The sequence below is a fragment of the Aristolochia californica genome, unplaced genomic scaffold (assembly GCF_029961685.1).
Source record: "Aristolochia californica isolate CCGP_79_NKW_82.1479 unplaced genomic scaffold, dmAriCali1.0.hap1 SCAF_9, whole genome shotgun sequence".
NCBI lineage: Eukaryota > Viridiplantae > Streptophyta > Magnoliopsida > Piperales > Aristolochiaceae > Aristolochia > Aristolochia californica.
In genome coordinates, this window is record NW_027182290.1 from 10,104,644 (window position 1) to 10,132,631 (window position 27,988).

General features: G+C 37.4%; 1 protein-coding gene across 2 annotated transcripts in view; it reads left to right on the forward strand.

Moving 5' to 3' along the window:
* The window catches only part of LOC137941489 (uncharacterized methyltransferase At2g41040, chloroplastic), a 67,915-nt gene extending 54,280 nt beyond the window's left edge, over positions 1–13,635 (forward strand). The window contains exons 5-8 of one of the 2 annotated variants that reach the window (XM_068786929.1): positions 11,910–12,103; positions 12,398–12,509; positions 13,054–13,188; positions 13,303–13,635. In XM_068786929.1, the coding sequence (XP_068643030.1) occupies positions 11,910–12,103; positions 12,398–12,509; positions 13,054–13,188; positions 13,303–13,428 (567 nt within the window). In that variant the 3' untranslated portion in view covers positions 13,429–13,635. Of the gene's footprint in view, positions 1–11,909; positions 12,104–12,397; positions 12,510–13,053; positions 13,189–13,290 lie in introns of both variants that reach the window. The other variant, XM_068786928.1, reaches the window with a different exon arrangement.
* Positions 13,636–27,988: the final 14,353 nt, after the last annotated feature.

A 27,988-nucleotide genomic window follows, 5' to 3' on the forward strand; every position in this document is an offset into this window, starting at 1 on the left:
TAGAAAGTACTAAAATGAATAATTTTCCGAAACTTTTTACTTTCTAATAAAGCAAATTGTTGAATTTTTAGAAAAGGGAAATACTTCACTTGCTGTAATTTGAGTACAATGAATCTCTATTTATAATAGAGGAAACTAGTAGAATCCAATTACAATTAAACTACCGTTGTCCTAGTTACATCCAAAGTTAAACACTAAAAGATAAGTCCATAAATCGAAGACTAACATAACTAAAACACCTTTAATTGAGATGTTTTTGTGAGACCTCCTTTTGTGAGACCACTATATTAATTTTGGCTCTGTGAGACTTCTTGTTGTGAGAGCCATATAAGACTCTTTTATACCTGCTCTTCGACACTCACCCCTCAAGTTGGAGTTTATAACTTCAGCTTGCAATGAAAAAGATTTTTGGTCTTCAATTTTCTCTGTGAGACTTCTTGTTGTGAGAGTCGTATATGACTCTTTCATACTTGCTCTTCGACACTCATCCCTCAAGTTGGAGTTTATAACTTCAGCTTGCAATGAAAAAGATTCTTGGTCTTCAATTTTCTTTTGTTGAAAAAAAATCTTCATAGATGCAAAAACTTGTCTTTTGTTCTCCCCCTAGACAAGGCCCTCAAACATCTGAATTTAGGGGCAAATAGAATTGATTGTGGTAACATAAAAGTAGATGGAATCAATGTATCGATTCATCGTATTAGAGAAATGGATTCATCGGCCAAGGTGACTTGTTTAATAAAAGATTCTTTCAAATAAAAAAAAAAAAGTTAGACATACTTGACATATGAGTTGTCACTCCTAAGTCGAGGACTCAAGTGGAGCATGAAGGGCAAACGTACTTGAGTTGGCCAATGTGGCTGTAGAAGTAGAAGATTGAGTCATGGATGCTGATGAGGATGCAACATTCAATTGTCATGCGCTGAATCAGTTACTGCATTTCATTGAAGGCGTCTGTTACAACTTGTACAACAAGTTCAGTGGATGATTCAGTACTCTCATGAACAAGAGAGTTGGCCCATGCATGTTTACCAAACTTCTACCAATACTTTCAGAGAAGTGGGTTGTATGGCCACAGTGAATACATTTTTTGTTCATCTTAGTGTCACCTCGGCATTTTCCTATTCTTTGATTATTTTTGCCCTTTCCTCTGGTGCTTCCAATTCTGCCCTTAGATGGTTCTAAGGAGCCGTGAGAGTTTAGGGCTGATGCTATTGTGCTTGTCACATCTGGATTTCCCGGTGCTACAATGGCCTTCTCTGCATGCAGTACTTGGCTATAGGTTGTGGATGTTATTGTATATTATTGTCATTTCTGTATCATGAAAGGGCATTATTATAATTTTTGTATCTTATAACTTAACCTATATATATCTATGTATCGGGAGGAAATAAACATTATCGAAATCAATCGAAATCGATCTCTTAGCTTGGGAATATCTTGACATGGTATCAAAGCTTTGTTTCGAGCCCTGAATTGTTTTTCTTCAAGCTTGTTCGGCGCCCTCGGCGGTCTCGGTTCAGCGTTGGAGGTCCTCGGTGACTGCTCCTTCAGGTGAATTTTGTGGATCTAGGTTATCGGTTCTTGATTTGGTTTCGGTGGACTCTCACGGAGTCCTTTGCATCGCACGTTGATCGTCGGGGAAGGTTTTGTGGAGTTCGACGGGAACTTCCGACAGTCGTAGACGAAGTTGTCTGGCAGTGGGAAGGGTCGTTACGATTTTTGGGTTCGGGCTTTCGGTTTTGGTATTCAACAGACACTTCCGACAGTCGTAGACGAAGCTGTCTGGCAGTGGGAAGGGAGGCCAGGGTCTGGCTTCTGGCATCTATGATTTTGTGGCGGGCAGCGAAATTATTTCACAGTAGAGCCGGCAGGAAGAGGAAGGCCAGCGGACTCATCTCGGGCTCGCAGTGAGAACCTGTAAGGTTCTTTATCAGTGCAATTTAGGTGTTTGAAGAAATTCCTCACTGGCTTGGGTTCGAGTGAAACTCCCCCTGCATGTGATAAACAAGTTCTACTGACTCCTTTTGTAGATTCAGTCCTAGATTCAGTAAGAAAGAAGGGGAGATTCTGTCCCAAGTCATTTGGCTTTTATCATGTCTTCTGATAAAGTAGACTCGTTCCTTATCCGTTTCACGGGTAAAAATTACAGTGCCTGGGAATTTCAGTTTGTTTATTTGTTATGGGAAAGGAGTTATGGGGTCCCGCACCTCGAGAGGCCGAGGCTTTGTCCAAGTGGACCATCAAGGATGCGAGGGTCATGACTTGGATCCTTGGCTCTGTTGAGCCTCACTTTGTTCTCAATCTGCGGCCTTATAGAAATGCGGCTGACATGTGGAGTTACCTCGCCCAGGTTTACCATCAAGACAACACGGCTCGGCGTTTTCAATTGGAGTATGAGATGGCTAATTTCACCTAGGGAAGTCTATCCATCGAGGAATATTTTTCTGGTTTTCAAAACCTTTGGGCTGACTATGTCGACATTGTTCATTCTACTGTTCCAGTTACAGCTCTCTCTGCTATTCAGGCAGTGCATGAAACTAGCAAGAGAGATCAATTCTTGATGAAGCTCCGTTCCGATTTTGAAATTGCACGGTCTAATCTAATTAATCGTCATCCTGTACCATCTCTAGTTGCTTGTTTAAGTGAACTTCTCCGTGAGGAGCAGCGTCTAGCAACTCAGGCTGGCATCGAACATCGGGCTAACGTTAGTGCCCCTATCACTGTGGCTTATGCAACCCAGGGGAGGAATAAGGGACGAGACATGTGTGTTGTTCAATGCTATAGTTGTAAAGCTTTTGGTCATGTTGCTTGGGATTTCCCTAGAAAGTTCTGTAGCTACTGCAAGAAACTAGGTCATATCATCTCTACTTGCCCCATTCGACCTGCAATGAGGCCGGATACTGCTTATCATGCCTACGCTGGTGCCTCTAGTTCTACTGCATTGCCTGCTGCCTCGCCGGTTGTTCCTGTTGCACCTACACCTTCCGCCCCACAGACCATACTCACTTCTGAGATGGTACAACAGATGATCATTTCTGCTTTCTCTACTTTTGGACTCTTAGATAATCCTAAAGTTTCTTCTAAGCCATGGTATTTTGACCCCGGAGCTTCTAATCATATGACCAATACTGTTGTTTCTCTTTCCGATGTCCGCAATTATGATGGAAATCAGAAAATTAACACCGCTGATGGCAGTTCTCTGCCTATCAGTGTTGTTGGTGATCTTTCCTCTTGTTTAACTGATGTTTTTGTGTCTCCTGACCTCTCCACAAATCTTATTTTTGTTGGTCAATTGGTCGATAATAATTGTAATGTCCATTTCTCTCGATCTGGTTGTGTTGTGCAGGATCAAGTGTGTGGGACAATGATCGTGAAGGGGCCTAAAGTGGAACAACTCTTTCCTCTTTATGTTTTTCCTCCCACCATTAGTCCTAGTTTTTCTTTCCTTTCCTTTGTATGTAATGTTGTTGATTTTGGACCTAAGATGTGGCATAAACGTCTAGGCTACCCCAACTCTGATGTACTTCAAAAATTATTTACTTTAGGTGTCTTGGGACATAAAGAGTGTTCTTCTCTTGATCTTTCTTTTGAATGCCCATCATGCAAACTTGGCAAAAGTAAAGTTCTACCTTTTCCTGATAATGCATCTCATGCCTTGCAATGTTTCGATATTATTCATACTAATGTTTGGGGGATTGCTCCTGTTGTTTCTCATGCGCATTACAAGTACTTTGTCACCTTTATTGATGACTGTAGTTGGTTTACTTGGGTTTACTTTCTACGGGCTAAGGCCGAAGTTTTTTCAGTATTCACCTATTTTCTTGCGCTTCTAGAGACTCAATTCTCTGCCAGCATCAAGGTCTTGCGCTCTGATTTTGGCGGCGAATACATGTCTAATGAGTTTCAGGACTTTCTTCAAAGCAAAGGGATCGTCTCTCAACGCTCTTGTCCTTCGACATGGGAACAAATGGTGTTGCTGAGAGGAAAAATCGTCATCTTCTTGATGTGGTCAGAACCCTTTTACTTGAATCATCTGTTCTATCTCGTTTTTTGTGTGAAGCGTTGTCTACTTCGGTTCATTTGATCAATCGCTTACCTTCTCCTACATTACATCATGTTTCTCCCTTTTGTAAGTTGTTTGGCCATTCTCCTTCATATTTTGATATTCGGACATTTGGTTGTGTTTGTTTTGTGCATCTCCCTACTCATGAACGACATAAACTTATAGCCCAATCAGTTAAATGTGTTTTTCTTGGTTATACTATCCCTCAAAAGGGTTATGTTTGTTATGATCCACATGCTCGTCGTATACGTGTTTCTCGGAATGTGGTTTTCTTTGAAACTCAATATTTTTTTCCATCTCATGTTGAGCAGCCATATGCCTCTTTATCTCTTCTACCTTGCTTTGATGATTCTCCGCCAATTGTGGAAAGGTTTAAACCTGGTTTTGTGTATGGAAGACGTAGTGGCCATGAGTTTGGTTCTACTTCCTTTGTGCCCCCTCACGATCTTGTCCTGTCGCCTAATCCTACTCCCGCTCCATTTTCCACTGCTCTTCGCCGGTCTACTCGCCCTTCTAGGCCTCCTCATTGGTATGGTTTCTCCTCCACTGTCTCTCCTGTCGCTACTTTATCCTCTATTTTTATTCCCACTTGTTACAAACAGGCCATGGCACATGAGTGTTGGCAGAATGCCATGCAAACAAAACTTCGAGCACTTGAGGAGAATCACACTTGGGATATTGTTCCTTGCCCTCTTCCAATTAAGCCTCTTGGGAGTAAATGGGTTTTCTCTGTCAAATTTCGCTCTGATGGCTCTTTGGATCGGTACAAAGCTCGAGTCGCTCTGGGCAACAAACAAGAATATGGGATTGATTATGATGAGACATTTGCACCGGTTGCCAAGATGACCACAGTCCGTACTATATTCGCAATTGCAGCCTCTCAGTCCTGGCCGCTGCATCAGATGGATGTGAAGAATGCCTTTCGCCACGGTGACCTCTACGAAGATGTATACATGAAGCTCCCCTTGGGAATGACTACCTCCTCTCCTGCTCAGGTTTGCAAGCTTCGTCGTCCTTTGTATGGGCTTAAGCAAGCCCCCCGAGCTTGGTTTGAGAAATTTTGTGGCACCTTTATTCTCCAAAGGTTTACACAGAGTTAGTATGATTCATCTCTATTATATCATAAGTTTGCCGCGGGCATGATCATTCTCCTGGTTTATGTGGATGACATCATTATTACTGGCACTGACTCTGGACTGATTACCAAGTTGCAGCAGGTGTTACATGCCACTTTCCATATGAAAGATCTTGGCCAGCTCACGTACTTCTTAGGACTGGAAGTCCATCATTGGACCAATCGTATTTTCTTAAACCAGCATAAGTATCTTCAAGATATTATTACCTTGGCTGGTTTGGAGGATACTTCTTCTGTCGATACTCTTATGGAGGTAAATGTCAAATACTAGAAAGATGAAGGGGACCTTCTAGATGACCCTACTCTCTATTGGCACCTGGTTGGGAGTCTCATCTACTTGACCACTACTCGCCCCGATATCTCCTATGCCGTTCATCAGGTCAGTCAGTTTATGTCCTCTCCTCGTCATCTCGATATTGCTGCAGTTCGACTCATCATCCGCTATCTTCGAGGTTCTCCTACTCGTGGGTTATTCTTTCCTACAGGCTCCTCTCTTCAACTTATTGCTTATAGTGATGCTGATTGGGCTGGGTGTCCGGATACCCGTCGCTCTACTATGGGTTGGTGTATGTTTTTAGGTGATGCCTTAATTTCTTGGAGATGTAAGAAACAAGATGGTGTTTCTAAATCCTCTACTGAAGCTGAGTATCGTGCCATGTCTACTGCTTGTTCTGAGATTGTATGGCTACACGGTCTTCTTTCGGAATTTGAGTTCCCTCAGACTACTTCTACCCCTCTTCATGCTGATAAAACTAGTGCTATTCAGATTGCCACCAACCCTGTTTTCCATGAACGCACCAAGCACATTGAGGTTGATTGTCATTCTATCCGCGATACCTTGGATAGTCGAGTGATCTCTCTTCCTTACATTTCTTTGGATCTCCAAGTGGCCGATGTCTTCACCAAAGCAATGACTCAGCAGCGGCATCAATTTTTTGTTGGCAAATTGTTGTTGGTTGACTTACCAGCATCAATTTGAGAGGGGATGTTATCGTATATTATTGTCATTTCTGTATCATGAAAGGGTATTATTGTAATTTTTGTATCTTATAACTTAACCTATGTATATCTATGTATCAGGAGGAAATAGACATTATCGAAATCAATCGAAATTGATCTCTTAGCTTTGGAATATCTTGACAGTGGATAGAGATTGAACATCCTTAGAGGCCAATCATTGAGCTCTAATAGAGTCAAATTTAGGGACTAACCCATCTAGAATTTTAGCAATATACAGTTATCCATTCTGTTTCCTTATTTCCCTTTCATTCGTAGTAATTGGATGGAAAACACTAATCTCCTGCAGTATACCAACCAGCTCACTGTAGTATGCAGTGACAGACCTCTAACCTTTCTTGAGAAACATCTTGGTATACAACTCAAAAACACATGACAAATTACTTTTTTGTGCATAAACAAATTCTAAGGAATTCCACCTTTCCTTAGCTATGCCTCAAGTCTTTACCTCATTTCTCAAATCAACATCCAAGTTGTTTAAGTATCCAGGTCATAACTTGACTACCTTAAGCTTCCTAGTCTTCACTCAATGGGATTGGAGGGTTGAGACTAATGAATTTTGTCTTTTTCTTACCCTTCAAATATAGAGTGGCTGATCGTGACCAACTCAAGTAATTTTGGCCATTCAGTCTTTCAGTAGTTATCACAATAGTATCCCTTCCTTCTGAGCTTACAAACCCCCTTGAAGGAAAACTTCGTTAGAATCAGCCATTATGGTTCTTAAATAGCCCCAAAACAACACACAAAATTAAAGTGCGCATGTGTTGTGGGCCCCACATTGCAGGAAAAATTAGGGTTTTACAAATTGGAAGACCCAATTTATCCTAACACGTAAATCTTTGCTGTTGTAGGTAATTCTCTAAGAAAAATTCACAGATTTCACAATTTCCAGTGTTGACATCACCTGATCCAGTGATGACGTAGGTAGTTCAGCCCAATAATAGGCTGCTCGGCAAGAAAAAATGAAAAATTCAAGTAATGAACTCTCCTTTAGGGCATATGCAAAAATCCAGAAAATTAGGGCTGACATTGGCAATCCAGGAGATGACACGGCAAGTGACCCAGCATTGGGTTCGCACAGTCCAAAAATGTAACTTTTAGTAATCAATCATAGGGTAGTAAGTAGTTCAGAACCACTCAATAGACAGTAGGAGCCATCAACCCTAGGGTTATAGCAGGTTAGGAGGGCAAAAAATCTGATTATTACCAACTAGTCAAGGCAGATTGTGGAAAATCAACCAGTGAAGGCAAATTGTGGAAAATCCTCTTTCCTGAAGTTGCAGGTTTTAGTGAGAAACCAACCAAGACCTACTGCTTTGATACCATGTAAAAGAGTGACTTTTAGGGTTTACGAGAAAGAGAAGGAGAAAGAGAGAAGAGAGGAGACAAAACAGAGTTCAAAAAGACTATGTGAGGGGGTCAAGCTCGACCAATGCTATTTATAAGGTTCTGAATTACAAATTACAGATATGCCCCTAGTCATTTAAAAATAAATAAAACCCTTATATTTTCCTACATACTTGTCCAAATTACTTAAAAATTGAACTAGAGATAGAGCTAAAATACATAGAACAAAATAGTGTATCTATTAGACTTCATAGTAAGTGTAAAATGATGATATTGCCCTTCAGTGGATTTTCTAACAAGGGCAATAGATTGATGAGAACAAGCTACATTCAGGAGGTAAACTCCCTCATGCTCATGACCAAAACCAGTCATTCTCCTCGTTTGAAAATCTTAAAAGACACATTGAGAAGGAAAAGATGTAACCAAACAATTTAAGGATGGTGAGTTAACTAACTACGATAAGTTAACTAGAAATTTGGGAACATACAAAACAGAGGACAAAGGAAGTTGAGTAGTAGGATGAATGACAACTTTACCTAGAATAGATGAATATGAGTCATTAAATAAATTAAAGACTGACAGAAGGAAAAGGAGGATACATGGGCAGAGGACATATCTAACATGTGGACTGATGCCCCAAATTCAATAATCCATGTAGCCGTAGATGACACATGAAGTGCAGGCATAACTAATATAACCAAGGTACACTGTGCTGGCGCCAAAAGGAGTAGATGTGGGAGTAGCTGTAAGTTGTCCTAGGCGCTAGAGCAACTTCTAAATTTCATTTTGTGAGGTTCTAGTGAACCCTTGCACCTTATACATAACCACTTTCAGGAATACTTGAGTTAGCCCATGCTGGCTTGTCAAACTTTTTTTTTTTTTTTTTTTTTTTTTAAATGATGCTGAATTTTATTATGAGAGCTCAAACAAGCAGATTACTGGCTTGTCAAACTTAACCCTACACTTCTTTAAACTGTGGTTAGATCTGTCACAGTGTACATGCTTCTTGTCCCCATGACCACCACTGTCACGACTACGTCCTTTTCCTCCCCCTTTTCCTTGAAAAGACTCGAATCGAGTGGGAATGGAAGATAAATTAAAAATAGCAACATTTGAACTTTTAGTTTCTTGAATTCCCTTGGACATAAGTGCACTTTCAGCTCTTATAACTCTGTTATAAGCTTTCACAATTGTAGGAGCATCATAAACGGGCCCCAATGCATGAAAGAACCAAACAACTTGAATCTGGCCTTCTTTTTCCCTACACTCTTTTGCATCTGTTGTGAAGGGATGAAACACTGCAATTTCTTTTAACACTCCATGTATATCTATAGAATATTTAATGACTTCTTTTCCCCTCTACTCATGCTTAAATTTTGGCATATAACTCATAGACTCGGGAAAGGCTGCTCTCTTGGGCAAAGATTGACTCTAGAGTCTTCCACATATTTTTGGTCGTATCTCAACTCATAATCTAGTCACCTTACATGGTGCTGCATACAAGTCAGCATCAAAGTCTGAACCTAATGATCTTCCACCTCCCAATCCTCAGTCATAGGATCAGGAAGATTATCAAGAATATACTTCTCCTTCCTCTTGGCAATCAAGAAATTCTTGGCAGACATAGACCAATTCAAGTAATTTGATCCATTTAGCTTGACAGATGTAATCTGAATGTAATCCTTGGTCTCTGCATTCTTAGCCAGTGTAATAACTTCTCCTTGATTTGCCATAGATCAAATTCTCAGAGAAAATAGTATTAGACAGCAATATTTTAACTTTAGTCACAACACAGGCCTCCACAAGTTACTTCAAAAACTTCCAGATTGATGTGCAACTACTAATATGCATGATGGAATATCAACAAACAATATATGGACACCAATAAATGAATAACAACAACGTGGATGCTCCTACAAGCACATTGCAACTTCTAAGCCTTACCAAGTTTCCAAAAACTCACAAAAGGAGCAACCTTGAACCCTGACAAGTAGGGTGGCATTGAGCCGAGCCAAGCCTGAACCTGCTTATATTCGAGTCGAACCCGAACCTGCTTATATTCGAGCCGAGCTTGATTTAAATATTTCGAACTTGAGCTCGAGCCGAGCCTGAAATTGTTATCGAGCTCGAGCCTAATAATTTTAACCGAGTTCGAGCTTCAACATTCATTTAAAACTTTTCAAAAAATACATGTCTCAAGTTCGTGCTCCAACATATATTTAAAACTTTTCGAAAAATACATGTCAAATAAATTGTATATAAAATTATGCATACATTTTACATAAAATTGGGAATGACCTCTACTTAAAATTAGGTATAAGGGTGGCATCGAATCCAGCTGAGTCCGAACAGTGTTCAAGCCGAGCTTGATTTAAATATTTCGAAATCGAGCTCGAGCTCGAGCCGACCCTAGCCTCGAGCCTAAAATTGTAATCAAACTCGAGCCTAATAATTTTAACCGAGTTCGAGCTTAACCTACATTTAATACTTTATATAAAATATATGTCAAATAAATTATATATAAAATTATGCATACAGTTTAAAAAAAGAATGATAGGGGAGGTTTAGGATTGAAAATCAATAATGGATTAGAACGCACCAATATTAATCTTTTTTACTCCAAAAGTTGTCTAGCTTATTTTGTAATTTTTGAATCTGACCATAAATTTACTATGGCCTCCTTAGTGCCCCTGGTTGAAAATTTATATTCTAGGAAAAACTAGAAATGTTTTTCCTATGATACATATTTCCAAAAAAACCTTTAAATAAAATCCTATTACTATTGGTGACTTATTAGAAAATTACAAGAAATATTTTAAAATTTTCTTAGGGAAGTTAAATGGACCTCTTATTGCCTCTTCTAGGGAAATAAATAAAAATTAATAATCAAACCAATATATTACTATACTTATCGATAGATTTTTAATCAAATAAAATGTCAAACACCAAATTGCTATGAAAATTGCCTCATGCTAAAATTATTACAGCATCAACTCTCAAATACTTATTCAAAAATTTTCTATACGGTTTTCTAGACCATCTTGGCAGGAAAATCTTACTTATAAAATTATATGATTTTTTTAATAAGAATTTTCAATTAGAAAAATGTTTACAAAAAACATGAGACACTAATAGTCCCTATAAACTTATTTCTACTAAAATGTATTTTCAATTTCTTCAAGAGCCGAGGAAAGAGAGTTTAAGAATTTTTTTTTTTTTGTTTATAATCTTGCACGTGCGAAATCGTCTTCAGGGGGGGGGGGGGGGGGGGGGGTTAGCGGCGTCGGCCTATTGTTGGGGATGACGGAGGTGGCGGCGGCGACAACAACGGACGGCAGGGGCTCGGCAGTGACGAGAGGACGAAGAATCTCCCTCCCCCCCCCCCCCCCCCCCCCAGCTCCTGACTCAGCTCGTGCTCCCCCACTCCCGACTCAGTTCGTTAACGTGCCGGTTCGTGAGCTTTCGAGCCGAACCTTGATTCGGTCGAGTTCAGCTAGTTAATTTAAATAAGCCGATCCCAGCTCGAGATTCGGGTATACCGAATCGAACCGAGCCGGCTTAGTTCAAAGCCACCCCTACTGACAAGACCTTCAGACCCTCCAGTGGGCAATAACGAACCCTTAGAAAAGGGTAGCACACTAAAGTAACTGCTTTATGCAGTAGACATAGCCATTAACCCTCAGGTTTTGGCACAAACAAAAGAAAAAGCACTAACCTTTAATGTCACACAGCAGAGAAGGATTGAAGAGGACACAAATCATAGGCTTCAGGGAGAGTAAACAGTAATCTGAAACTCCTCTTCTATGGATTGTATTGCTTTGATACTATGTAAAATTGATAGAAGAAAAAGAACAGAGAGAAGGAAGAATAAAAGAGAAGAATGTGATGAGAGAGAGAAAGCTGTAAGGTGCAGCAGCCTCGTTAAGGTAAAAGATTGACCCTTACCACTTTTATTAACTCATTAAGCAAGAATTATAAAACACAAAATGTACCCTTCATCACTTACGCTAATACAACAGTCTATATAATGATCAGACAATTCAATTTATCCCTTTCTAAAGCACTGATTTTCCTATGAACTTTGACAGAAGTGAACAGTAACTTTCCAAAGCAGTAACCATCCAACAAACCCAGCTGTTATCTTTTAGTCTTATTTTTCTCTTTCTTCTTTTTTCATTTTTATACTCTTCTTTCTCTCTTTCTCAACATTTTTCTCATTTCTATTTTTTTTTCTTCCTCTTCTTCTCTCTCTTCTCCCTTTTTCTTTTCTTCATATCTTACCCTATTATAGTATAATTAACTCACCTAAAATTAAGGTCTAAAGCTAAGGTTTCTTCTCCTTCTCAGTTTAAGATGGCTCAGGAGTACTTCAATGCTGTTGCTGGAGGTGTTCTTGTTGATGTCAGCTGTGGCAGTGGCTTGTTCTCAAGAAAATTTGCCAAATCTGAAGTCTACTCTGGGGTCATTGCTTTGGACTTTTCTGAAAATATGCTTCGTCAGTGTTATGACTTCATAAAAGAAGATGAATCCCTTTTGAATGCGTAAGTCCTTTGCCTTGGTGAGCTTAAGGATATATATAGGATATAGATGCTGTATAGCTTCACCTGCTAATCAAGTTATAGAGATGGTGAAATTTTATATTGTATCATAGTTGCTGTCAGATTGCATCGACAGGCACATGGTTATTGGAATTCTGTGAGTGTTTTTCCCCTTTGAAGTGATAGAAGATGCCAGAAGTAGTTCACATCTGCAGCGAAATGGCTCAATCTTTATCTTTTTTGGCTACTAGCCAAATTTTCAGGGAGATATATACTTACATTTGTTCAAATTTACAGGAATATCGCACTAGTCAGAGCTGATGTTTCTAGACTTCCTTTCTCGTCAGGTTCAGTTGATGCTGTTCATGCTGGTGCAGCTTTGCATTGCTGGCCATCTCCTTCAAATGCTGTAAGTGCATCTGATTTTCTCCTTTTTAAGGTTTTCTGATATTGTTGTATAGATCCTTTTATGAGTTGAGCTATTGGAGGAGGGCTCTAACTTAAGCTTTTGGAGAGCCTGTCTTACAAGGCGACTGGTGTATACAAGCAGAATGTCCCTGTCACTATACTGGGTACCACCACCCAAACATTGAAAAATCTACTGCATGATGGTTTCTTCATTTATAGATGCTCCAACTTCTAGTTATCAAACAGTCGGGAATTCTCTTTCTGGTTTGATCATGTCTGATTACAACTATATTTCTAAACTGGACCAACTATCGAACTGGGGACTTGAGCAGTTATGGTTCAACCCAGATGAATGGGTTCCGCCAATGATAGAACCAAAGTGATTTAATAAGAGAAATATATTAACAATTGTATCATGAACAATTCTCCTTCATTGCACAAAAGAGTGGTTTAGGATGTTGGTTAGGGGGTTATTGGCACCTCTGGAAGGTCTCACTGGCAAGACTGTATGCTTCTGATTTTTGATAACCATGTTCTTCGGCTAGATTGCTGAGATCACCCGTATCATGCGAAGTGGGGGAGTCTTTGTGGGAACGACATTTTTGGCTTCTGTTGTAAATTCTTTTCCGTTGGAAGTATCGGGCAATTCCCAATTTGAGATTTTCAGACCGCTAGCCCGGGTAAGACTCTTTATGCTTCTGATGATCAACAATCACGTTTTTATCAGTAGTTACCTCATGACTTCATCAAGACATAACATTTCCTAAGATTCCTATCTTCAGACTGCTCTGCAGATGACCAACAGCTACACCTATTTTACTGAAAGTGAGATTGAAGATTTGTGCAATTCATGTGGGCTTGTTAATTATTCAAGCAAGGTGGAGCGATCATTCATTATGTTCTCTGCAAAGAAACCATGAAGTTATGAAGGTTTTTCATTAAAAAAATGATGTAATGAGTATTTTTAACATTCATTTTCTAACTTGTTCCTGCAAAATAAAAAAACAAAAGCAATTTTTCTTGTTCATTTCAGCTGCATCTCACCAAAATATGCAATGCAGTTACAGATAAATATTTTGTTTTCTACTCTGCTCCACTCCCTAGTTCTTTTCTAAGTTCAAAATTGTAACCACAGTCATCTAATATTTCCAGATGTTGATGAATTTTAGAATGTTAACCTCTTTGATGTGGTAATTCCACATGCCTCTTAGATTTGATACTGATAAGGCATCTTAAATTAGTGGAAAACCTATGGGATGTACAAAGAGAAAAAAAGACAAAAACGAACTTTTTTTTTTATATTGAATGCGTTTTATTTAAATAATATATAGAAAAAAATTAATATCTTATGGTAATAGAACCTATGTATTTATGGAGATTGGGATGGGAACAGGTTTGGGTCAATTTGTGGTTGGGTTTGAGGAAACCCACTTTTCTCATGATACCTTTCCAAAAACAAGTTTTATTACTTTTGTTCCTGATATACTATAACTTGAAGAAGTATTAGATGAACGTCATATTATGGGCTTTTAAAGGGAACCACATTTCTTGTCCATGAATGAGATATCCATCCTTACTTTAAGCAGGTTGGGTTCATTGAACCTGCTTCCTTGTCATCCCTATACAAGAGTACGTTCTTGAGACATGCGAAGCAAGGGACGATAAAGAAAATTACAAATGCAAAGAGAGACTTACAAAAAAATATAGTTGGAAGAGTGAAGCAAACAAAAAAGAGAGTTTACTTGACTCGTTTGAATTTCCAAAAGAGCAAGACACTTAGCAAGAGATAGAAACAACAACAGAAATATACAAAACTCAATATAAAGGAACCTCTTTAAAACACAGTTCTCTTTCAAGTCCTGTTGTTATTTGATAGAGCAAGACTCATTTTTTTCTCCAACCTCTGTATTTTTTTCTTGATGCCAGTTCAAGTGTTGTTGTCCCTTTATGTTCAATGATTGGAGTGAAAGAGCTACCTGCAAAACAAATTGATAGAACCCTCTTCGAAAAGGTTCTATCTTTTCTCAATGTGTGCAAGGAGAAGCTTAAGATTGAGGTTTTAAAGGACTAGAAAAGAGTTTAAGGGTAGATTGAGAGGACAATTGATGGAGAAAAGGAGAGAAAAAGGCTCAATAGGGAAGAAGATAAAGAGGGCTCGTGAGGGAAGCCGGAGACGTAAAGTAGAGAGAGAAAAAAGGAGAAGAGATGAGGGAAGAGAGGAGATAGGAGACAATAAGTAGAGAGAGGAAAGGGAGATAAAAAAGAAAAAAAATGGCTTTTGGCATTTTTTGCCATAGCGAAGCTTCATTCTATTTATAAATTTTAATGTACATCAATTAGAAAACTCAAACTCGTAGTAAAAGAGTAATTAAAACTCCTAATAGGAAACTCCAAATAAGAATCATACTAAAAACAAAGCTTTTTAATATGAGAGTCCTGCTTGTTGACCAACTTTGACGTGGTGCCAAAAAGTATTAAAATAACCCTAGGAGGTTGGCACCCCCTCTACTCCTTGCATGGCGCCCAAGGAATGTCAAAATCGCTATTTTAACCCCCTTACTCCTAAAAATTAACTTTAATTTTAAAATTTGTGAATTTTGTCACTCCACCCCTTGGAAGACCAACCTTGTCCTCAAGGTTTAAGAATGAGGAGACCGTTGTAAGCATTTTTCATTCAGGTCAAAGTCCAGCTTCTGGTGTTGCTTGTCGTTCTAAATTTTCATCTCATTGTTGTGCTAAGGTGAGGCAGTGCTTAATGAGTTTGAGGGCTTGATCTCTGGTTAGCCAACCATGTGATGGAGTAGCTACCTTTTGATTTTTTGAGTCCAAGGGAAGGAATTATAATGTAAGGGAGATTGACTAAGGAATGGTAGTAGTGGTGAACGTACAAGGTATAAAGGTGTTGCATGGGAGTTAAGGTCAGGGAGGTGGTATAAATGATGTTTCAAAGTTATGAGACGGAGACATGACTTGGACTTGGACACCAAGCAAGGATAAGAGGGGGTGCCAGCCTACTAGGAGTATTTTAGTTATTTTTGGTAGAAAAGTGAAAGTTGGTCAACAAGTAAGAGTTTTAGATTAGAAAGTCTTGTTTGTATTGTGATTCTTAGTTGGGAGTTTTCTTTTAGAAGATCTAATTACTTTCTTAATAGAACTTTGAGTTTCCTAATTGATGTACATGAGAAATTATAAATAGAATAAAACTTGGCTAGGGCAAAATATGCCAAAAGCCATATTTGTTTTCTCTTATCTCACTGCCCTCTTGCTACTCGTCCCATATCTCCTCTCTCTTCCCTCTTCTTTTCTTGTCTCTTCCCTGTTCTTTTCTTGTCTTTTATCTCTTCTTTACTTCTCTGTCTCTTCCTTTCTCTCTTCCCTCATGATCTTGCTCTTCTTCCCTCTTGAGCCTTCTCCCTTTATCTCCTTCACTTCTTCTCTCGATCTGTCCTAATCTCTTTTCCAGCCCTCTAAACCTCAATCTTAAGCCTCTCCTCAGCACACAATGGAAATAGTTAGAACCTTTCCCAAGAGGGTTCTGCCAAAGTGATATATCTTGCCCTAGCACCTGATTTTGATAAGAGCTGGGCGCTAAGCAAGGAGGAGAGGAGGTAACAACCTTCTATAGGGTCTTTTTTTTTTTTTTTATGAAAAACTCTAAGTTGGTCAACGAGTGGGAGCTAGGGGAGCCATCGAGTCGAGCCGAAATTGAACCTGCCTATGTTCGAGTTGCGTTTAATTTAAATATTTTGAACTCGACTTCGAGCCGAGCCCAACCTCGAGCCTAAAATTATAAGAGCTCGATCCCAATAATTTTAATCCAGTTTGAGCTCCAATATACATTTAAAACTTTGCATAAAATACATGTCAAATAAACTATATGTAAAATTACATAAATTTTACTTAAAATTGGGCATGACCTCTACATAAGATTGGGTATGATCTCTATACATAAACCCTGCATAAAATTGTCTATACTATGCATAAAATTATTCATAAACACTGCATAATATTATGTATAAAATTTATTCAATAATCAAACACAAAAATTTAAATGAAATATCAATATCAATTTACAATCACCCAAATAAAAACTATAAATCTAATATAAATTTATAAACTCTAACTCTTTCTCTTCGTGCTAGAAAATACTATACTAAGTCCCCGTTTGTATGAGCACAATCTCCACCTATGACAAAAACAAAAGAATAAAACTTATTATTATCTAATAAAAAATATTCTTTCACTATATTACTAATACATCACAGTAAGACTACTTGTAAAATGTAAAACTTTCATGAAATATTAATGACATGACTCTCATAGCTCCTCAAGCGTAGCTAGAATAAAATATTAGTAAGAGCTTCTTGATTGGAAATAAGAATTACATACCATAATATTAAATTCATTAAAGTCACAGTGGATGAGCCCATGCTCAACGAGTTGGACCACAAGACCAATAATTGCTTCAAAAACGGTGTTTGGGTTCTGCAGTTGCTTCAGTTATACCCTGTAAAGAACATCAAATGGAAGTTAGTATACTGCATCCATAGAAACCACCAACCATCATCTTCTAACCACATAAAAGTCATGTATAAGAAACACTTATATGTAAAGAATTTCAAAAAAGAAAAAGAAAAGAAAGAGGAGTATAAGTGAAACCCCCTTAGATAAGAAACCCCCTTAGATTAGAAAGTCTTAAGCCTAGCATAGAAGTTATAATTACTTCCTACTAGGAGTTTGAGTTTTCTAATTGATGTACATGAAAAAATGATTAAAATACCACTAGGAGGCTGGCACCCCCTCTCCTCCTTGGTTGGCACCAAAGTCATGCTAAATTTACCCTCTAGAAATCCCCATTTTATCCCCTAACTCCTAAATTAACTTTAATTATTAAAAATATGAATTCTATCACAAATTGACGATGTTACAACACAGAAGCACCAAGGTGTTACAACAAGCACAACTACACAATAAGTGGAGCATTTTGAAGTTGTTAAGTCTCTTCTACCTAATTGATTCCAATGAGTATCTGCAAAAGTAGTTAGCATTTACTTGCACACTATGAAAAGAGAGAAGGTCCATAGGAACCAATTGAGCAAACAATATAAGTTTTTGATCGAATAATGTGTTTCCCACTTGTCTTTGGCTGCATATTAGCTCATGTTCATTATCAATCTCATGTACAATAGTAGAAACTAAAATGATTACCAAATGTTTTCAGCCTGAAAAAAAATAGAGTATCATAAGCCCAACCCCAACTTGACAGATTTAAAATAGAAAGAATAGAAAGACAGATTTTGAATCAATTCTCATTCCCAATGTCCATCTTCTTCTCCATCTCACTGATTTTCTATCTAAGGATTTAAAATTGATTCCCAATCTTGATTTTCTCTTTCAAATAAGTCAATAAACTTTTAGTAAGTTTGAATCAGAACTACCTATTGCAATTGAAATAAAACACTCACTACAATAGCATAAAACTCTCAGCCAAAAAGACACAGTGCCCGCATCATTTGTTTTAATAAGGAGCTATCTTCATATGCAAAAGGAAACAAAATTTCAGGTCTTCACGTGTAGGAGCCAAAATTGTTATACAGTGAGGCCAGTTGTAGGTATGGTCATAAATTACATCTATAAAAGCTTCCATACGCCCATCTAAGACCATAATACAATTCAACAACATATAATGTAACAAATTAATTAAGCTATTGTTTCCTAAGATGATACAATACCCACATTTCTAACAAAGACAACCAATAGTTTTAAGTAGGTTGTTGATCATGCAAGTTCTTGGATTCTATGCAGTCTGACTTCGACAATATATTGTTAGGATAAGCAATGTGAGAACCTTCCTTGGAATGTGCTTGAGGGTGCAGAGTGAATAGTGCAAAAGTACAATAAACATAAAATTCGATATTGAAATTAAATATAAGAACCAAAATGGTGTTGGCCCTAGTGGCTTCTTAAGAGGGGGGTGAATTGAGAATTTCAAATAAAAACTAAGTAGCACATGTAAAAAATAATGCAATTTTTCAATTTCAATGTAAATTAAATATGCACACACCATAGGAGACAGGAGAATTTTTGTTATCGATGTTCCGCTAATGGTCTGCACCAACCCAGGAACCCTTGCTTGGGAAATTCCACTATTTTAAAGCTCCAATAACTGAAATTTACACGGAGATTTTGGCTCTCTTGAAGCCACGTGTAGTTCAATACATATTTTTACAAATACAGTCTCCCCAAGAGATTGGCTAGATTCCTGCTCTAGCTAGGCTTTTCTATCTAGATTGAATAGGTTCTAGATGAAGCTTTCACAAATTGAAAATGAAGAAAAGAAAACTGGCACCATTTACTTGGAGAGTTCCTTCTCCTTGAGAGATTCAAGCTTCCACTTCTTTAGCAATACAATATGGAGTGAAGGAGCTTATCTAGAATGAAATGTAAGGAAATGAATAGCAAGAGCAGTGAAATTTTCAAGGATGAGGCTCACTCTTTCACTCTAAAGTACTTTTTAGAAGTTTTTCAAGTTTGAGGATAAGAGCTCAAAGTATTTGCCAATAAATCTTTATTAACTTCTCAAAGCATGATTTGGTGGGGTATTTATAACATCCCCAAGCAAAGCAAGTCAATTTTTGCCTGTTTGAAAAAATCAGTACAATGATTGATCAATCATTGGATCAATCGATCATAACGACTCTTTTTGTGTCAGAATGTGACTTACTGATCGATGGACCAATCGATCAATATGTTACAGTTGGTCCTCAAAAGTTAATTTGATCGATCATTGCAAGAGGATGATTGATCAATCAGAACTCCATTTGGCTATGCAACGCAAGTATCATCGATCATACTTTATATCCCTGACTGGAAAGATTCTGTCTGATCGATCAATCAGGTGGGATGATCGATCATTCCATGTAAAATTTGCTTGCTTGGATAGTATTGATCAATCGATCAAATTGGGATGATCAATCATGCGTTATAGCATGATATGGACATGTTATGGATGATCAATCAATCGACTATGATTGATTGATCATGTTTTATAGTCTTGGCATGCACTATCCTGAACGATCCATCATTTGCAGAGGTTGATCAATGATTACAGTGCCAGTTTAACCAAATCGATTTTAAAAGTATGAGAATGATTTTGTCTAAGTGCTCTAAACATGTTATAAGATATGCATATGTTCTTAAACATGTTTGTATGCAATGCATGACCTAAAGCTCCATATTCACTATTGTACTCAAAGAAGGGAGTTATGAACTCTCTCTTACATTTGTGTCTGAGTTTTGACATAGGACTTTTTCACTTAAACTCTAGTCTTCTCATTGTCTTCTTCCTTGTGGGTGCTTCTTCAACAGATGTTCGTCAATGTCACTTAAGGTCTTGAGTAGGCTTGATCATTTTGAAGCTTTAGACCTTGAGATGCATTGACTCTTGAAAGTAGACTATCTGAAATACTTAGTTTTGCAAATTGTCATATCAATTTTTTGTTATCATCAAAAGCAATAAGGGAGTCAACAATCTCCCCTTTTTTTATGATGACAAGACCTAACTTGGGAAAAAAATAAAAATATGCACTTCCCTAAGGTTTGGAGCTATGTTAATTTATAATTTTGACATATTCTCCCCTTTAATTGTTTCATAGATTGGTTAAGTCATTTTAAGTGTCAATTGTAATTGTTGGTTTTCAGGATTCCATAGATAATAGTTTTAGGAAAAAGAGAGAAGGAAGAAGGAAGAAAAGAGAAGAGAAAGAGAGGATAGAAATATCGTTAGCCAACCATGTGATGGAGTAGCTACCTTTTGATTTTTTGAGTCCAAGGGAAGGAATTATAATGTAAGGGAGATTGACTAAGGAATGGTAGTAGTGGTAAACGTACAAGGTATAAAGGTGTTGCATGGGAGTTAAGGTCAGGGAGGTGGTATAGATGATGTTTCAAAGTTATGAGACGGAGACATGACTTGGACTTGGACACCATGAAAGGATAAGAGGGGTGCCAGCCTACTAGGAGTATTTTAGTTATTTTTGGTAGAAAAGTGAAAGTTGGTCAACAAGTAAGAGTTTTAGATTAGAAAGTCTTGTTTGTATTGTGATTCTTATTTGGAGTTTTCTTTTAGAAGATCTAATTACTTTCTTAATAGAACTTTGAGTTTCCTAATTGATGTACATGAGAAATTATAAATAGAATGAAACTTGGCTAGGGCAAAATATGCCAAAAGCCATATTCGGTTTCTCTTATCTAACTGCCCTCTTACTACTCGTCCCATATCTCCTCTCTCTTCCCTCTTCTTTTCTTGTCTCTTCCCTCTTCTTTTCTTGTCTCTTCCCTCTTATTTTCTTGTCTTTTCTCTCTTCGTTACTTCTCTTTCTCTTCCTTTCTCTCTTCCCTCATGATCTTGCTCTTCTTCGCTCTTGAGCCTATTTTCTCTCTTTTTCTCCTTCCCTTCTTCTCTCAATCTGTCCTAATCTCTTTTCCAGCCCTCTAAACCTCAATCTTAAGCCTCTCCTCGCCGACAATGGAAATAGTTTGAACCTTTCGCAAGAGCGTTCTACCAAAGTGATATATCTTGCCCTAGCACCTGATTTTGATAAGAGTTGGGCGCTAAGCAAGGAGGAGAGGAGGTAACAACCTCCTATAGGGTCTTTTTTTTTTTTTTTTTATGAAAAACTCTAAGTTGGTCAACGATTGGGAGCTATGGGAGGCATCGAGTCGAGCCAAGCTCGAACCTGCCTATGTTCGAGTTGCGTTTGATTTAAATATTTCGAGCTCAAGCTCGAGCCCAGCCCAGCCTCAAACCAAAAATTATAAGAGCTCGATCCCAATATTTTTAACCCAGTTCGAGGTCCAATCTACATTTAAAACTTTGCATAAAATACATGTCAAATAAACTATATGTAAAATTACATAAATTTTACTTAAAATTGGGCATGACCTCTACATAAGATTGGGCATGATCTCTATACATAAACCCTGCATAAAATTGTCTATACTATGCATAAAATTATTCATAAACACTGCATAATATTATGTATAAAATTTATTCAATAATCAAACACAAAAATTTAAATGAAATATCAATATCAATTTACAATCACCCAAACAAAAACTATAAATCCAATATAAATTTATAAACTCTAACTCTTTCTCTTTGTGCTAGAAAATAATATACTAAGTCCCCATTTGTATGAGCACAATCTCCACCTATGACAAAAAAAGAGAATAAAAATTATTATTATCTAATAAAAAATATTCTTTCACTATATTACTAATACATCACAGTAAGACTACTTGTAAAATGTAAAACTTTCATGAAATATTAATGACACGACTCTCATAGCTCCTCAAGCGTAGCTAGAATAAAATATTAGTAAGAGCTTCTTGATGGAAAATAAGAATTACATACCATAATATTAAATTCATTAAAGTCACAATGGATGAGCCCATGCTCAGCGAGTTGGACCACAAGACCAATAATTGCTTCAAAAACGGTGTTTGGGTTATGCAGTTGCTTCACCTGTACACTGTAAAGAACATCAAAAGGAAGTTAGTATACTGCATCCATAGAAACCACCAACCATCATCTTCTAACCACATATAAATCATGTATAAGAAACACTTATATGTAAAGAATTTCAAAAAAGAAAAAGAAAAGAAAGAGGAGTACTCTAAGTAAAAAAATCTTAAGAAAGTTGAAAAATACAACACATATAGTGGATAACCATGGGCAAGGAACATAACTTCACAATGCCTATTACAATAGCATCTGGAAAAGTGGATTCTATCACAAATTGACGATGTTACGACATAGAAGCACCAAGGTGTTACAACAAGCACAACTACACAATAAGTGGTGCATTTTGAAGTTGTTAAGTCTCTTCTACCTAATTGATTCACATGAGTATGTGCAAAAGTAGTTAGCAATTACTTGCACACTATGAAAAGAAAGAAAGTCCATAGGAACCAATTGAACAAACAATATAAGTTTTTGATCGAATAATGTGTTTCCCACTTGTCTTTCACTGCGTATTAGCTCATGTTCATTATCAATCTCATGTACAATAGTAGAAACTAAAATGATTACCAAATGTTCGCCCAACCCCAGCTTGACAGATTTAAAATAGTAAGAATAGAAAGAGAGATTTTAAATCAATTCTCATTCCCAATGTCCATCTTCTTCTCCATCTCACTGATTTTCTCTCTAAGGATTTAAAATTGATTCCATTTCCTGATTTTCTCTTTCAAATAAGTCAATAAACTTTTAGTAAGTTTGAATCAGAACTACCTATTGCAATTGAAATAAAACACTCACTAAAAAAGCATAAAACTCTCAGCCAAAAAGACACAATGCCCGCATCATTTGTTTTAATAAGGAGCTATTTTCATATGCGAAAGGAAACAAAATTTCAGGTCTTCACGTGTAGCAGCCAAAATTGTTATATAGTGAGGCCAGTTGTAGGTATGGTCATAAATTACACCTATAAAAGAGTCCATACGCCCATCTAAGACCATAATACAATTCAACAACATATAATGTAACAAATTAATTAAGCTATTGTTTCCTAAGATGGTACAATACCCACATTTCTAACAAAGAAAACCAATAGTTTTAAGTAGGTTGTTGATCATGAAAGTTCTTGGATTCTATGCAGTCTGACTTCGACAATATATTGTTAGGATAAGCAACGTAACAACCTTCCTTGGAATGTGCTTGAGGATGCAGAGAGAATAGTGCACAAGTACAATGAACATAAAATTCGATATTGAAATTAAATATAAGAACCAAAATGGTGTTGGCCCTAGTGGCTTCTTAAGAGGGGGGTGAATTGAGAATTTCAAATAAAAACTAAGTAGCGCATGTAAAAAATAATGCAATTTTTCAATTTCAATGTAAATTAAATATGCACACACCATAGGAGACAGGAGAATTTTTGTTATCGATGTTTCGCTAATGGTATGCACCAACCCAGGAACCCTTGCTTGGGAAATTCCACTATTTTAAAGCTCCAATAACTGGAATTTACACAGAGATTTTGGCTCTCTTGAAGCCACGTGTAGCTCAATACACGTTTTTACAATTACAGTCTCCCCAAGAGATTGGCTAGATTCCTACTCTAGCTTGGCTTTTCTATCTAGATTGAATAGGTTCTAGATGAAGCTTTCACAAATTGAAAATAAAGAAAAGAAAACTTGCACCATTTACTTGGAGAGTTCCTTCTCCCTGAGAGATTCAAGCTTCCACTTCTTTAGCAATACAATATGGGGTGAAGGAGCTTATCTAGAATGAAATGTAAGGAAATGAATGGAAAGAGTAGTGAAATTTTCAAGGATGAGGCTCACTCTTTCACTCTAAAGCACTTTTTAGAAGTTTTTCAAGTTTGAGGATAAGAGCTTAAAGGATTTTCCAATAAATGTTTATTAACTTCTCAAAGCATGATTTAGTGGGGTATTTATAACATCCCCAAGCCAAACAAGTCATTTTTTGCATGTTTGAAAAAATCAGTACATTGATTGATCAATCATTGGATCAATCGATCATAACGACTCTTTTGGTGTCAAAATGTGACTTACTGATCGATATACCAATCGATCAATATGTTACAGTTGGTCCTCAAAATTTAATTTGATCGATTATTGTAAGGGGATGATTGATCAATCAGAACTCCTTTTGGCTATGCAACGCAAGTATGATCGATCATGCTTTATGTCCTTGACTGGCAAGATTATGTCTGATCGATCAATCAGGTGGGATGATCGATCATTCCATGTAAAATTTTCTTGCTTGGATAGTATTGATCAATCGATCGAAATAGGATGACCAATTGTGCGTTATAGCATGATATGGACATGTTATGGATGATCGATCAATCGACTATGGTTGATTGATCATGTTTTATAGTCTTGGCATGCACTATCTTGGACGATCCATCATTTGCAGAGGTTGATCAATGATTACTGTGCCAGTTCAACCAAATTGATTTTAAAAGTATGAGAATGATTTTGTCTAAGTGCTCTAAACATGTTATAAGATATGCATATGTTCTTAAACATGTTTTTATGCAATGCATGACCTAAAACTCCATATTCCCTATTGTACTCAAAGAAAGGAGTTATGAACTCTCTCTTACATTTGTGTCTGAGTTTTGACATAGGACTTTTACACTTAAACTCTAGTCTTCTCATTGTCTTCTTCCTTGTGGGTGCTTCTTCAACAGATGTTCATCAATGAATGTTACTTGAGGTCATGAGTAGGTTTGATCATTTTGAAGCTTTAGACCTTGAGATGTATTGACTCTTGAAAGTAGACTATCTGAAATACTTAGTTTTGCAAATTGTCATATCAATTTTTTGTTATCATCAAAAGCAATAAGGGAGTCTACAATCTCCCCTTTTTTATGATGACAAAACGTAACTTGGGAAAAAAATAAAAATATGCACTTCCCTAAGGTTTGGAGCTATGTTAATTTATAATTTTGACATATTCTCCCCTTTAATTGTTTCATAGATTGGTTATGTCCTTTTAAGTGTCAATTGTAATTGTTGATTTTTAGGATTCCATAGATGATAGTTTTAGGAAAAAGAGAGAAGGAAGAAAAGAGAAGAGAAAGAGATGATAGAAATATGGTACACGTCCAAAGAGAGGATAGGAAATTACCATAAGTCATATTTATAGGTATCAAAAGTATCAATATTATATGTATACCCTTCACTCTAATAAGAGTGAATAAGAGACAGAAAATGTAAACTAATTACATCAGTGCCACCCTAATTACATCATATCCTCCAACACTCCCCCTCAAGCTGGGAGGTAACGACAATGATCCCAGCTTGAACCAAATAACATAGATGTAGTAATAGGCTCCTCCATCATGATGTCCCAAGAATAAGTACGACACTGGGTACAAACTCTCAAAGGGTAGAAATGGGTGAAAAAACATAAGTCGAAACCAAACTCAAACAAATATAGTGATAATAATCATTAAAGTGGGTAATGCCTGTCATTTACAAGACGGCGATAAAAGACCAATGAGTACCAATAAAAAAGTCTCAATGGACTGAAAACACCCATATGAATAAAAGGGAGCAACCAAAGAAATGCTTTAAAAGGGTTGGCCAAAAGGGTAAGTGAGAGTCAAATAAAGGATCGTAGGAGAAAGATTGCCCAAGGGTAATGGGTAAAGAGGAAGATAAGATGCTGAGGCCACTATGTGCTTTATTTTTTTAAGAAATTCATATTTTCCATCAAACGAACCAATACCGACAATAGTCAGCAAATAATGAACCCAAGGCAAGCAACCGAGGAGTTCTTCATAAAAAATAATGTCTCAATCAAAGAGACACAATAGCACAATAGTAGTAGTGTAAATGGGCCAATGCCCAAATAACATGCACCACATGTGCAGTTGTATAGTAGCGGATAACCGGTAAATAATAGAAGTCCTTAAGAGTAATAAGGACACATGAAATAACTCGTAGCGAGTCCATCAGTAAATAAGGAAGTTACACCAAATAGTATGTTGGAATCGAGTAATAATCCAAGACAACAATCCAATTGGAGATAGAGAACCGTGTCGAATTATGTAAGATATTAGACCAATATAGCTGAGTCGTAGGAAAATAGGTATAAACCTTGTGAACCAAACCCGTATAACCGAGGCATAAAATAAGTGGGCCGAGTCAAGTGACCCAGACTCGAGTTGATTCACTGAGTTGACTCGATTGAACTGATCCGCTGAGTTAACACGAGTAGAACAGAATGAGTCAGCGCCCGCCCACTGGGTTAACCAGACGAAATAGATAACTCTCGGGTTGGGTCTTGGTCAGAACAGACTCGGCCCAATGCTTGATTATAATCTAGTTTCCTAACTTAGGTACTTTTAAAATTTTCTATAGTAGCTTCTTCCCCGTTGCGTTCTGGTTTCCGAACAACGCGACTTCTTCTTAACAACGCCGATGATTGCAGGGAGACATCATCGTGGTTATCCGCTCAGGCAAGTATTTTTGGAAGATGTTGATAGCCGGTAAGAGCAAATAACTCGGAAAAAATAGAGTTCTCAATGGAGGAAATAATCTAGCGAGATGAAACAGAAAATGGACTCAATAGTGTCATCTTCTCTAGAAATGGTAACAAGAATTAATCAACGAACAAAAATAGTATGCGAACCCAATAGAACATAATCTCAGTAGATACAGAACCTTGACAAAGATACTCAGCAAGCAATCAACAACAACAGTGGAGAAACAATATCATGACTCTGGAAATACGATGAACCAAGTTTAATCCGAGCAGAGTCAGTACTGTGATGGCAACCCACAATTACGGGAACAATAGTAACTTCCGAGCTTGAAAAGAGAATGAACAGATTGGATCAAGCCAGCCACACTCTTCCAACCAAGCTCCAACCGAGAATATATGCTTTAGAAAAAATATGCCAGTGATGGAGACAACAACTTACCAAATGAAGCAAAGAACCAACAACTCAGTTCCAGCAGAATGCCAGCAGACATAGGCTTAATCAAAGTCTCCTTCCTCCTTGTGATGCGTGAGCCAGTAGAGACAGAGCAATAAGGATTTTTCAAAAGATCACCGAGATACAACAGCAATAGAGTTGGCGTTGAAGACGAGCAAGAGAATTACGGGAGCAGCAATAGAGAGCTAACAAACTAGACATCCCAAAGAAATTTTTCAAAAGAAATCAATCCGCCTCAGATTGATCATCCACCAAGCAGATTGAGCTCTTGGAATCAATCAGAGCAGAATCTGATTATGATTTACAAACTAATTCATCGAGCAGCAGTAAACAAGAAAAGAAGAGGATACTTCTCTAAGTAAGACTCTGTCATATTTCATAAAAAATAACAGCGCCTTCATGACACATAATCTAGAAGGGAAAAGTAATTTGAATCCTGAAAATCAGAGCTCTAATACCATATTGATTTTCAGGATTTTGTAGATGATAACTTTAGGAAAAAGAGAGAAGGAAGAAGGAAGAAGAGAGAAGAGAAAGAGAGGATAGAAATATGGTACACGTCCAAAGAGAGGATAGGAAATTAGGGTTTTGGACTTAGGCCAAACCCTCCCCCATAAGTCATATTTATAGGTTTCAAAAGTATCAATGGGTAGTAAAGAACTTTCTATTTAGTGAGTCGGGTGATGCAAGTTAGCCACGTGGAATAATTTAAGGATTAAAGAAGGCATTGTTGAAGAAACCCGTCACAGTGTGGGGCAGGTTCATTCTCGCACTTCTTTTCTTTTTGTCTTTAATTATTTTTTTCAAGGAAGATTATCTTGACAGTGGAACTTGGTTGTCATGAATTTGTGTAAGAAGTCTTGGATTTGGCTCCAAGATTAAGGTTCGTTTTAATAGAGATTGTAGAATTTAGGATCTCATGAAAGGAACTTTAGATCAACAAGAAAGAAGAAGAAGAAGAGAGAAGGAGAAGAGAAGAAGAAGAACGTGGAAGGAGAGA